This window comes from Pinus tabuliformis, chromosome 9, assembly GCF_031772625.1.
Source record: "Pinus tabuliformis cultivar Carrire ecotype Pingquan chromosome 9, CPIR1, whole genome shotgun sequence".
In the NCBI taxonomy this organism is placed as follows: Eukaryota; Viridiplantae; Streptophyta; class Pinopsida; order Pinales; family Pinaceae; genus Pinus; species Pinus tabuliformis.
In genome coordinates this window covers 196,149,569-196,163,587 of record NC_142307.1, presented here as the reverse complement: position 1 = coordinate 196,163,587, position 14,019 = coordinate 196,149,569, and the positions used below count along the sequence as shown (strand labels likewise).

Sequence of the window (14,019 nt, the reverse complement as noted above, 5' to 3'; positions counted from 1 at the left end):
ATCTAGTACAAAAAACGGCCAAGGTTCTCTCTGCTTCCTCCTACTTTTTCTTAATGTGCAGAGTGTCCATCTACAGGCAAAGGGTTTACAACATCTCACTTTTGAAATCCTCCAACATATTTCCAATTTCACCCTTGATGGATGAATTGGAAGAGGATGGACTAACCATAGGTTGACTACCCCTACCCTTTTTCCTGGCCGCCCTAGAATGATTTATAAAAACAGTCTTGATATCCTCATAGGGTAACTGGTAGATATCCCCTCCTACTAATAGGTGTAGGGTATCTAGAAGGTCTTCCCTTACTCCTCTAAGCAGGACCAACTTTAGTGGCTCAGGGTCAAGTGTGCACCTAGCCCTTTTGTAGCTAAGTTGGAATATTTCTTCATAATCCTTTAGGGATTCATTATTGCCTAAGGTCATCCTAAAAATTTCCTCCTTAGTGTCTTTAGACCTACAGTAATCCTGATACTTGTTGATGAAGGCTTGCTGCATCTGGGCCCAAGTTGTAATGCTATCTCCAGGTAAACCCATGAACCAGTGCAACGCTGCATCCTTGAGAGTGGATGGAAATAGTTTCAACTTTTGCTCATCCTTTGTATAGTCATAGGTTCAAAATATGACAATAAACTCAAATAAGAAATGAGGAAGGGCAGAAGGGCTTATATTTTTCATCTTAGTATCCCCATTGGTTTCCCTAATGCGGAAGGCACCCTCAACTCTTTCTCTATTTCCCCTGTCATTTATGTTTTCAGCCATAGGTTCAGTAGGAATGGGTTCTCATTCTTATTCTTCCCCTGTAGGTTCGTCAAATATGTTTGGGTGCTCACCTAAGGGTTCCACCTATTCACAGCCACCGAAGAATAGGGAAGGTTGGCTATTGGAAGCAATGGGGGTATTTGGAAAAAATTTCCCTAAGTTATCCCTATTCCTACAAGGCATGAAAATAATTGTTTTTGTTTGGTTTTGTGATTTTTTCAAACCTTAAAAGTGATTACAAAATTGAAATTGCAGACTAAATGAAAACTACCGACTGAATGAAAAGATTAACTACTTTATTGAAATCTAACTTGTAGAATGGAAAGGAAAGAAAAGAATGTAGAATGAAAAGGAAGAAAACTAAATTACTTTTGCATAAATGAAACTAAGAGCAGAATATTAGAAACAAAAAATAGAAGAAAGAAAGAAATAATCACATAGTACTCAGATACCTCCCTGACAATGGTGCCAAAAAGTGATGAGCACCAATATTGCAGCAAGAATGTTGTAACTCTTGGAGCTACCAACTTTACTTTATCAACTCGGGGTTCGTAAAAACTTGTAGGTGACAGTGTCGTATACACAAGTACAAGTGATGGATCTGCCTTTTGTCACTATTCAGCTGGCGAGAGACCACTAGGGTTTTCAAGCCAGACTTCTATGGATTCAGAAGAAGCTTGATTGGTGATGAAATAAAGAGAGATCTACTCTAGGAGAAAGCTTATCTGCAAATAAGGAAAATGACTGAAATCCTATGCTAAAAACACACCCTTCTCTAACTAACTGCTGAGAAACTATGCTTTACAAAAATTCCAAACCAACATGTATGAAATGCTACTATCTAAAGCATGGAAGTTCAAGACATCAAACATTACTACTATGCATGTAAAGGACGGAAATAAATATGTTTTGTTCCTTTTATTCTTTTTCTAGAAAGTCAAGTGTAAACCCTAATATATTTTGGTGATGTGACAGGTGGTTTAGCGATGATGGTCGATGGTTGGGAGGTTTAGGAGATGATTGGGAGGTTTGGGAGACCCTTGGGTGACCTGGTGTGGATTCCTAGAGGTTTTCCCTCAATTCGGCCTCAAAACAGGCCACTACAGGAAAACCTACATGATGTACTTGAAACCTACAAGATTCCCTATATTTCTACAGGATACAGCTGAGACCAAAATGATGGCTGCTGGAGTTGATGGAAGGCTTAGGGAAGGTGGTGGATGGGTGGAATGGAGTGATAAAATTCCTAGGATCACTCAGAACTCAAAACCAAGGTTAGGAGATGGTTGGATTTGCTCAACATGCTTGGAGGAATTTCTATGTAAAATGATGAAATTGGTGAAGGTCTTGGTGAAAGCAAGGAATGATTATGGATGGATGAAGTTGGAAGGTGGTTTCCTGATATGAGATCCCTTTATATTTCTGAAGCACCTGCTCTACATCAAACATTTATGATTTCCACAAAGTCATGTAAACAAGAAGAATTCTAACAAGCTAGAAAAGCAGAATTTAAAGAACTAGATGTCTACTTCATGCATGAGGAAAATTGCTGAACAAAATGAAATCATGGATGAGATCTATGGAGAGACTAGAGTTGGAAGAAATGGCAACTAAATCCTACACTTGCAAAAATGATCAAATGCTAGTTTAAGTATAGTAAACTCTAAATATTATGAGGAAATGGAAATCTATCTTGATGGGGTTGCTTAAGGGTCTTTTCCTCAAATCATGATCCCTGAGGGAAGAGGTGAGGCCAAGACACCTACTGACAGCTTTGTGGTGGTCCTTTTATCTCTTCTAACCTGCTACTGAAGTAAAGCACAAATGGAAGCAAACTAATAAACAACTAATTAAATCCACAGTACTTGCAATGAAATACTTCTAGAGACAATTTAACCATGAATCTATGAAACTAAGCTAAGCATACAGATACAAGAAGAGGAGCCTTTGCTGCTAGGGTTGGGCTCTAACCCAAGAGCTTCAACACTCTGAGTTAACTCAATGCTAGATCAAGAAAAAGCTCATTTTCATTATCAAAGTAGAAAATTACATCAATGTCTTCCACAAGTCTAGAGCTCGAAAATAACTAGTGTTTTTACAACAAAAATTTGAATCCTAATGAGGCTCTAGGCCTCTCTACTTATACAACTGAATTCTCCAACAACTTCCTTAAATATAGGGAGGCTCGGCTCCCAAACTCGAGATGAACTAACTCTTTGTCTATCACTTGCTCGGCTCCCTTTTGATCTTCATGACTTGGCTGCTTGCACTCCGAGCTGGTGTGATTAATGGAGGAATATTCAAATGGGGGAGGAGTAAATGAGGAGGATTTACCTCCTACAATCTCTCTCCCTTGTCCAATTCAAGTTTCAAACCTTAGTCTTGCCAAAATTCCTTGATTTTCTCTTCCAAACCTGCATTCAATGCATATTAGTCCACTAGGCATAATATCTCACTTTAACTCATCTCATTAAACAAAATATAATCAAAATGTGTAATAAGTTGTGAGAAGAGTTGATTTCACTAATCTAGGAGGTGAATTAAGGCCCATATAATTACCCAATGATGAGGCTCATCATAAGTGTCTAAAGAAAGACATGTTGACTCATTTTGTGTCCAATGAGAACCAAGGGGTACATATACATACTTGTATTTTCAATTTGACAAGGGAGAGAACACAAGCATTAAATGGAATTTCAGTCTAAAAGTGTCGTTAAAATTTTCATGTCATAATATGTAAACCAATCAAAATCATTTAAATTTAAAAAGTGGTAGATGTAAATATTTTGGAGGGAAAAGAAGGAAAACTACATTTTTTAATTATATTTTTGGTTTAGCTCCTTATAGGTTTACTCAAATTTCAAGTGTAGACAGTCAATGGATGTGAAATTAAATTCCACATTCAATCAGGTACCCATTATGCATACTTTTGAGAAGACCCATATTGATAAAAATTGAAGATACATTAAAAAAGCGTGTTGAACACATTTTTTTTAATGTATGTTCATTTTTTTATCAATGTGGGTCTTCTCAAACGTATGCATAATGGGTACTCATTGGATATGGAATTTAATTCCACATCCATCGAGTATCTACACTTGAAATATGAGTAAACCTATAAGGAGATAACCCAAAAACACAATTAAAAGAAAATAGTTTTCTTCTTTCCCGTCCAAAATTCATTTCTTATTTTATTATTTTAACTATTATTTTATTATTTTTCTTAGGAGGTCACTTTTAGGTTGAAATTTCTTTAATGGACCATTAATATACTTGCAAATCATTACAAAATAGAGTGAAAAAACATTATTTCTAGATTCAAGGAGTTTTTTTTTAACAAGATCGGTTGCTATGTATTAATCTGAAAAAACAGAAGGGCATATTGCCGTACATGAAGTGCTTCTTGAGCATTACAGATCCAAGGAGATACAAAATAGTTCCATTCCTTGATCCTAATCCTATTGCTTCTAGCTATTAGACATCTATTGCTACTATAGATTCGCACAAACTGGAAACACCAAAACTTACAACTGCAGCACATAACTAATCAATTTCTATATGGCTAATCTTTCTTGCTGTAGAGTCCTCCGGGTTCTGATCAGCTTCGATTGGTTTTGCACTGGAGGAGGATGAAACATCTTTGTGTTTTTTCTCCATCATATCCCTTAAAATTGAGAGTGATTCCTCTGCATGAGCGCATCTATTACTAAGACCATTAAACTGCTCGTGTAGAGAATGAACTCGATGAAGGAACAAGTTCATCTCTGCGCGATATTTGTTGTGGAGAATTCTGCACTGCTCATCAAATTTTACTTCCAGATTCCGGATTTGATCAGCATGCCTGGCCTCCATGCTATGGACTTGGTCTTCCAGAGCCCTTTGTTGCGCGCGCACCTCTTCAAATTCTGCCTGCAGGTCGCGGCAATGGAAACATTGCTCAGGACGCTCCATGGGTTTCACTTTTCGAGTGTAAATTCTCTGATGGGCTAACTCTCTGTTCTTTACTGCTGACGCCTCTCTATTACAGAGACTTTGAAGCTGTATCTTGTCTCTGGTGGTGCCCTCTGAGTCCCCTGGAGGGAGAATATCGACGCCTTTTGCAGAAGGGGAAACTATTCGAATAGGAAAGACGCTGAGGGGAAGAGTGTTAGCACAAAGAGCTTCGCTAGAATGGTGTGGACTGTGTCTCGGGCCAGGTATTAATAGCGCTTCTGCACAAATGGGGCGGGAACCATCCTGTGCGTTTCCAAGGTTGATCCACACAACCCAATGCATATCTGAATTGGAGCAGTTATTCTGTCTGGCAGGACGATTGCTTCTTGCAATTCGACGGGTTCCCACGCTTTGAACGGATTTCTCAATCCAATTTCTGAGTGAATTTCCATCGTCCATGCCTGCTCTGTTCTGTGCGAATTGACTATATTCGTGTGAAATGTGAGGTCCGTTGAAAAAGGAGGGCTGAACTGACTGTCCGATCTGTCTCCTGACGTAGATCCTTGCTTCCATACCCAAATTATCTTCTGCTCTGCTGATATTCCTGCAAATGCGGATTCTGTTGATTAGAGTGCCCCATGCTTGAACTGAATGCGTGATCATGGTAATAAGTGGGTTGATACAATGTCATTACAGCTGAGGTGGCCTTTGGGTCGATCGCATGCCTTGTTGGCATAGCTGTCAGCCTTTTTGTTGAGGCCACGCAAAATATGATAGTAACAGGCCTCCTCCATCAAGTCATGGAGTATCTGGTTTCTATTGTTGATTTGTTGTAATAAGGTGTTAGGTGAGGTCTGCCTAAGCACCATGAGCCGAATTATGATTGCAGAATCGCCGAAGATGGTTGCCTTTTTGATTCCTAGCCTGATCAGTTGCGTGAGTCCTTGAAACAGGGCCAGACCTTCAGCCCTGTTGTTTGATAATTCACCCAGCCCCCATTCAAAATGGAGAATCAACTCACCATTGCCGTTACATATAAGTCCTCCTGCCCCTGCTTTACCAGGATTAGACTTTGAGGCTCCATCAAAAAACATGTGAAACCTGTTGCAGTTGCTCAGCCATTGAGCAAATTCTTCCTCTTTGAGTCTTAGTTTCCAACCATTACTTTTTTCATTCTGCTGTAAATTCTCTTTTCTCGTTGCCTGGACACTGATAGTGTTGTCATGCCCGTAGCTAAGCAAATTTCTTTCTTCTATACTGAAATAGTGAGCCTCAATCTTGCCTTGTGTGCGGGTGATGATTGTTTCCACTGCTAAGCTCTTAGCTTTGTGACAAATTACCCTTAAATTGTGATCTTTGTCTTGAAAAACTTTTTTATTTCTGGCCAGCCATATACTCCAAACCAAAGTTAAAGGAATTGTGTTCCATATCCTTTGAGTTAGATTGCTCTTCTTACCTTTCCAAGGGCAATTTTTCTTCCAACTGAGAGCTGTTTCAGCTATAGTTACCTTTGGTTCCCATGCAACCTCCCCTATTGAGGCCATGTTTTTCCAGCACTTTTTAGCTACTTGACAGTCAAGGAACAAATGTTGCATTGTTTCTTCAGCTTGACAACAGTTTGGACACCAGGAGGGTCCCAGTATGCCCCTCTTTTTTAAGTTCTCTGCTGTTAGGATCTTTCCTTTCAGAAGGAGCCAGAAGAAGAATTTTACTTTGGGAGGGGCTTCCGCTTTCCAAGCCAGTTTCCAATGAGCCCATGTGCCCTGTGGAGAAACGCTTTCACATAGTCGTTGATACCCTGCTTTGGCTGTATAAAGAGTTCCTGTAGGATCCCAGCGATAGCCATCTTTAATCCCTCTTTGGACCGGAGCTTTGCTGTGCAATAGATTCTTCAGGGCTAGAAAGCTTGTTTCGAGTTCCCTAGGGTAATCCGGAAAGGACCAGCCTGTCCAAGCTTGTGTTTGATTTCCCCACTGCGTTATTTGAGCTAAACTCCATATTCCTCTGTTATTGAGCCAACTGATAGCTGGGATTGCCTCAATATTGGATCCTATAGAGCTCTGGCCTAATATTCTGTCAGTAGAGATGCTGATGCTGCTGCCTTCCCCGGGAATTTTTGAGATATGTTGGGCCATGAAGGGGATGATTTTCTTGCACAATTTCCAAATGTTGGTGCTGTCCCTGTTGGGAACATTAGTGTCTAACAGTTGATGCCTAGTACTATTTAGATATTTGGCTTCAAGGACTGTTTTCCACCAAGCTGAGTCCCCTGTAATTAACCTCCAAACCATTTTTGCCCCGAGGGCTAAGTTTAGCAGATGAGGGGATCTTATTCCAAGTCCACCTTTCTCAAGGGGCTGGATGACATTCTTCCAATTGACTAAGTTGAACTTCTTTTTCTCCGTCTTTCCTCCTTGCCAGAGGAAGTGTCTGAGAGCCTTTTCCATTTTGTGATGTAATGCCATTGGAGCTTGAATCAAAGAGAAGCGGTAGATGGGCAGAGAAATCAGACCTGATTTTAGAAGTACTAAGCGGCCTGCTGGGTTCAGCCACATGGATCCCCATTGTTGAATTTTCCTTTTAATTTTGTCAAGAATTCCACTCCAAGTGTCGATCTTCAAAGGTCCAATACCGACTGGCATCCCAAGATAAGTGAAATGACTCCATTCCAGCTTGTGTGAGACTCCAAGAATGTTTGCAATGTTGTGTATGGTGTGATGCGTTGCATTCCAACCATAGACACAGCTTTTAACTTGATTAACCTTTCCTCCTGAATATTCCATAAATTGATCAAGAATCTTTTTGAATCGCCTTGCAATGGTGATTGATGCACCACCCATCAAGAGGGTGTCATCTGCAAATTGTGAATGGTTGATGTTTTTTGTACCCTGCTCAAATTGGATGCCCGTGATGAGGCCAACTCTTCGGTTGTAATCCAAGGCTTTGCTAAAAGATTCAGCCATAAGAATAAATAAATACGGGGACAGGGGGCAGCCTTGTCTAAGACCTCGGGAGGATTGAAAGGCATCACATGGTCTCCCGTTGACCAAGGGGGAAATCCAAGGTTTGGAGATGCAAGCTTTAATCATGCTTATGAATGAGGCATTGAATCCCATTTTGTGTAAAACTGCAAAAAGAAAGGAATGTCTGACCCTGTCAAATGCATTGGCAAGGTCAAGTTTTAGGACAAAGCCTTTTTCCCTTCGACTTATGCTAGAGTGTATAGCTTCTTGCACAAGAAGAATGGAGTCTGATATATGTCGGTTGGGCAGAAATCCACCTTGGTTTTCTGAGATTAATGAGGATAGGTGAGGCTTGAGTCTAGTAGATAGGATTTTAGCAATAATTTTGTAAACAGAATTGCATAGAGATATGGGTCGAAATCTAGAGAAGGTGGAAGGCCTGTTTTCTTTTGGGATAAGAGCAAGGTAGGTTGAGTTGGTGAAGCCCCCCAATTTGCCTTTCCGGAGGGACCAGCGAATCATCTTTAGTAGGTCTTTTTTTATCAGATGCCAATATTCTCTATAAAAGCTTATTGGAAACCCATCGGGACCTGGAGCTTTGTCCGGATGGAGGCTCCAGATTGCTGTTTGTACCTCATCTTCTTCTATTTCTTGCGTGAGCTTGCTATTCATTCCTTGTGTAACATCGCGCGTCATGTGCTGGAGTAGGCTTGAATAATCCTCCTCGCTCTTGTCCTCAGATAGTAAATTTTTAAAGTGGGTGGTTGCAGCTGCTTTTATGGAATCTTGAGTTTCATGACTTTTTCCTTCACTGTCTTTGATTATACTCACAGCGTTTCTTGTCTTCCTGACTGTAGCTTGCTTGTGGAAGTATGAGGTATTCTTATCTCCATCACGCAACCACAACTGTCTTGATTTTATCCTCCATTTAATCTCCTCATCTCTGGCTGTTTGTCTAAGCTGGGCATACAAACGAATCTCGTCTTCTTTTGCTTGCTGCGTGAGACCCGACGCCTCTATGTTTTGCTGGACTGTCTCGAGACTTTTTTTTAAGTCTTCTTTAATGATCTCAGGTTCCTGATAGTTATTCTTTGCCCAAGATTTGAGGGCCTGCCGAGTTTGCTTCAGCTTGGTTTCCCAAATATAAGCTGGGGAACCCTCCACGTGCTGGGTCCACGCTTGCATCACCGCATCTCTGGCTGCAGGGATTCGATTCCAGAGGGGAGAATATCTAAAAGGGAGGGGTCCCATCTGGCTATGATTGAGCAAAGTGAGAGTGATTGGATAATGGTCCGAAGCGGAGATGTTGAGGATATCAGACTGACCGGTAGAGAAGGTGGATAGAAAGGCAATGTTAATGAGGAAGCGGTCAAGCCTTTCCATAATATTTCCTGCTCCAAGACGCCTGTTGCTCCATGTATATCTTCTGTTCTTAGGCTTTATATCCACTAGATCTTTCTCCTGCATAATATGCTCAAGCTTGCTTCTGAAAGGATCTGAGTTAAAATTTCCTCCTCTTTTCTCATTACTGTGCATGACCAGGTTTAGATCCCCTGCGAGAATGATATTGCTGTCCTGATCTTCTTCTATAGTTGTGTTCAAAGTATTCCAGCAAACTTCCTTTTCCCTGTGGTGGTTTGGTGAGTAAACATTATAAATTTTAACCTCAGCTCCATTGTCCTTACTTTCCAGTTTAACACTGATCCAGTTCTGATGGATTTTGATGAGGCCGCAGTTCCATCTACTATTGTCCCACATTGTTAAAATGCCTCCCGATGCTCCTCTGGCTTCACTGGCACATCCACTATATTGTTTTTGTTGGGAAATGAGTCTGTTGATTTCTGACTGTTCTAGCTTTGTCTCTTGAATGAGAATAATTTCAGGCTTTTCACTTTGTATTAGCTCCCTAAGGGCTGCTTTCTTGGAGGGGTGCCCTAATCCCCTGCTATTCCAGGATAGCAGCTTCATCATGATTTACCAGGGATATGGAGAGGTGCCCGCCTCTCTTTGCCTTTATTGTTGTTTTCCTTATCCGAGTGTCCAAGGATGTAGGATTCGATAGGTGTCTGGGATCCCATTGCTATATCTTTCTGAGCGTTTTCTTCTCTGTGCTGCTTTGCTGATTTCCTGCCAGGTCCATGCTTTTTTGGAATGTCGCTGGGCGCTCCATGTTCCTTTGATGAACTTCTGGTGATTCTTATGGGGTTTGTATCAGGAGAGGGCTGAGAAGATTGAGGGGGAGAGGAGTGAGGCTGCGGATCAGATGAGATGGGGTCCTGTTCGGGGTCATCCTCAGAAAGAGAAGCAAAGGGATTGGATGATGGGGGAATGGAGGGGTCCGAGAGTCGAGGAGGCGAGGAGGGGATGTGAGGATGGTGCTGCTGAGGGGATGAGGGTGGGTGCTGAGGAGGTGAATGAGGATGTGAAGGATGTGGCTGGGAAGGCCCAGGTATTTCAGTTTCTGCTTGCTTCAGGGGTGGGTTCGATTTTTTTCTCTTTACCGTTTCCCACTGTCCTTCTTGCTCTGTTGAATCTACATTTATAAGTTTTGGGCATCTATTAGCAAAATGTCCATATTCGTGACATACCTTGCACTTGAAGGGGATCTGCTCGTAGTCCAGCTGTTGAATATGGCACCAGTCGTCCACTTTCAGTTTGATTGCCTCCGGTAGTCCGCGACCCAGATCAACTTCCACGCATATTCGCGCACAGGCCTGCATGTTATCCTTGGGTTCACTTCGATCTATGTATTTTCCGACCGCGTTCCCAATAGCTTTGACCGAGTCATCTCCCCAGCAGTGAAGAGGAAGATGAGGGAGTCTGACCCAAACAGGAACAGCACTTGGGATGTCCAGCTCGGGATCAAAGTCCGGGGTCCATTTGTTGAGGTAGAGACCTCTGGAATCCATGAAGTAAGGCCCGTTTCGAAAGATTAGATCCTTGTCCTCCTTGGTTTCAAAGTGAAAGGTGAAGTATCCTCTGCCACAAAACCTTATAGCTATTTTCCCTTGGACCTTGTCTGCCCAGTTACGCTCCACCCATCTTTGCACAGTTTTGGGTGAGGGCCATAACCCTGTAAATTGACCGATTAATCCTTTCTCTGCAAGCGAGATGGCTGCCATGCGAGGAATAGTCGGAGGCAAGTGTACTTCCTGTAACACATCTAGTTTCTTTACGAACTTGGTTGCTGTAGGTCTTGGTCTTTGCTGAGGCAACGATTTCACCAGATTGGAAAAGGCCTGTTGCAAGTCCGGATCCCCTCCAGGCGGATCCGGAGGATCCATGGGACAGATCGAATGGCAGAGGCGCAGTGGCGCAGTCGCAGAAAGAGGCCAGGGGGCCGAGAGCAGGCTCAGGCGCGCGCGCGCAGAGCTGCAGCGAGAAAAGAGGGGTCTTCTAGATTCAAGGAGTTACATTAGTATAAAAACTAATAATTTTTTATAATTTTTGTCACATTTTTAGGTAATTAACTTGCAAAGAATTTTCAAGGCCCTCAATGAGGTTTTTGGATGAAATAATCCAACAAAATTATGTGTACCCTTGGTACACTTAGTGTCTTTAGCTAAAATGAAAGAGATCGAAAAGATATTTCTAACGATATAAAAATAGAGTATGTATGAGGAAGTTATCATTGAAAGAGTAAATGGGAAAAATTAGGCAACAAGTTTCTTCTAGGAGGCACAACTCTCTAACTAAAGTTTAGATTGCGGCACAAAAGCAGTCAATAGAAAAAACAAACAGAGAGTCAAATTTGAAACAGGGTTATAACAATCTCAAGGAAATGAGTAGAACAATGATGTGGCATAATAAGGAAATTTGGGAAAAATTGGCCAAACTTTCACAGGCCATCACTTTCAGTCCATAAATTAGATTTGGGAAAATTGGTAATACTTAGCGAAAAGTTATTGAGGAGGGAAATAAACTTGTCAACCCATAATTCTTAATTAGATGTCATGTTTTCTTAGGAAATTAAGATAAGAATGGTGTTGGCCACAGGCCACATGAGTTTGAAGTATGGTAGATGTTAAGAGGTCCTACAACCATGAAGAGGAGGTTAGTGGTATGAATGTTAGCATGGGTAATGTTGAGATAGGGTCAAATGGACATGGAAAGTATATGCCATAAAATGGAGACTTAGAAGAGACCATGAGGAGCTCAGCTATAAGGATGATAATGATAGGTTGATAAAGGAACAACAACAACAAATATTTCGATTCTACAAAGCTTAAATTAGAGGAAAATGGAAAAAATATGATTCAAGATAGATAGAGGAACAATATTCTCAAATTAAGAGGGAGAATGTTGGAAGTTCAAGGCAATATAGGAGCGCTGGTAGGAATCAACATCACTTACCAAGACATTCAACCAAGAGGGATTATGTTTCTTCAAAATATGGGAGTTGTCCAAGTATATCACTAGTGAAGCAACAAAGAAGGAAATCTGAATTGGAAAATTTGCAAGGAGAGTTTAGGAAGATTAAACCTCCTAACTTTGACGATGAGAAATATAAGGGTGAGGAAGTTGAACTTATTGGAGATCAAGAAGTATCTTCAATTGTACAATTACTCATCCAATTTAGAGGCCTAAATTGCAACTTATCACTTGAAAGGAAAAGAAAACATGTGGTGGGAGTAGCTCAAGGAAGATAAACACTTGCATGAAAAGAAGATCTTATGCAGACAATTCAATAGGTACTTCCAGAAGACATATTTGTCATAATAATACTATTAAAGGAAAATGCAAGAGTTTTTTGAACTCAAGTTGGGCAGGATGACAATGAAGGAGTGCAAAAGGAAAATCATTGAATTTTTTAGGTATGTTGGTTTTATTAAGGATGAAAAGATGAAATTTGAAATATTTTCAAGTGTTTTACCATGATAATATGGTGAAAAAAATCTCTAGACTTTATATGAAGCTATGAGCAAGGCATCCTTTATGAGTAGGATAAAAGTAAACCAACCTTCCAAAAAATTGGGATGGAAAGATGATCTGATTTAGAATATTAGTTTGCAGTGCTAAGATCTTCCTCATATTATAAACAAAATGCTTTCATTGTGCTTAAGGATTCATCAATTTTTGCAAGTAAAATGAAGAGTATTTATGTTAATTCTATGAGAAATTTAACATAAATAAAAAACTGAACAATAATATAAACATGTAGAAAACATCATCAATAACACATTACAACAAGTACATGATAAAGGAGTTCACCCCTCCTGGGCTACGTCTCCTTGGTCCAACTTCAGAAACTCTACTTTGATGAAAACCACTTCTTGAATCCCATTCACGGAAATTCTTACCATTCTTCTCGGGCTCCAAAGAAAGAGGTGCACCACACGGTAAAGGAGTAGGACGAATGATCCTTTTATTCAAAAATCCCTGGATTTACGTCTTAATTCTTGCGCTTTCTGTCACTGATATCTTGTACATGCAATGTTAGGAAGAAGACACTTTTGTTGCAACTGTAACTCAGGTTCGATTCCCCTCTTGGAAGTAATCCCTTTGATTCCTGAAACATTTCATCAGATTGGTTAACAACATCAACCAAATCAGTTTTCAAATTCAAATTATAACCATCAAACACTTCATAATCAATATCATTCTCGGGTTTGATCATGAGAATCATAAAATTCTTGCTTGAATTGACCAGTCTTTTCATCTGCCCTACATTAACAAACGAAAGCTTTGTTTCCTTGTTGTGAACTCTCACAATATATTCTACTCCATTTTTGAATATGTGATATTTGTTTTCATGTCGATGGAAAATATATTTTATATCATAAAGGTACGGGCTGTCCAAAACGATGCCAGAGATATCTAACGACACAACGTCAAGCTCCGCTTCATCTATGAATTTTGTAGTGATTGCGAATTTTAGTTTACACTTTCTCATAACCTGCTATTGTGCATTGTCACATACCCATCCAAGTGGATACAGTTTATGATGTGGAATAGTTTCCATATTTAAACTCTTCACAATGTTTTATGAGATAAGATTCGCTTGAGAGCCGCTATCAAACATTGTATCAATCTTGTTATGTTTCGATATCACCCTTATGTGAAACAATTCTATTCTCCTATTTTCATTTGGAGTTTCATTATGTGAGTTTGAAGAACTAGTGCTGGCAATGGATTCCTTTCCTTGAAACCCCATGCCTGTGATTTTTGTTTCATCAACCGATTCAGATCCCAAATCCTCTTCTTGAGTGATTGTAACTGTCTTTTCTTTTCCTTTGTTGTTGAATTTATTTGGTTTCATTTCGGGATGAAGATTCCAATAGTGAGATTCATCGTGACCCTATCTGGAACAATGTTGATAGATTGTTTTCTCTCCTTCCTTTTTAATGGATGCATTTTCTTTCTCTT

At 40.3% G+C, this 14,019-nt stretch overlaps 1 protein-coding gene across 1 annotated transcript; it reads right to left on the bottom strand.

Annotated features, from left to right (window-relative positions):
• Positions 1-7,781: 7,781 nt before the first annotated feature.
• On the bottom strand, positions 7,782-9,624 carry LOC149147820 (uncharacterized). Its single transcript, XM_089441958.1, has 2 exons — positions 8,244-9,624; positions 7,782-7,843 (listed from the first exon to the last, which is right to left on the bottom strand). Exons 1-2 carry the CDS (start codon positions 9,622-9,624, stop codon positions 7,782-7,784), a joined length of 1,443 nt encoding a protein of 480 aa, XP_089298084.1.
• Between the last annotated feature and the right edge of the window lie 4,395 nt (positions 9,625-14,019).

Coding starts and splice junctions, on each gene's coding strand:
- LOC149147820 (XM_089441958.1), bottom strand. CDS start 9,624: ATGATGAAGCTGCTATCCTGGAATAGCAGGGGATTAGGGCACCCCTCC. Junction 7,844..8,243: donor CCATCCGGACAAAGCTCCAG/GTCCCGATGGGT, acceptor TGCATTTGACAG/GGTCAGACATTCCTTTCTTT.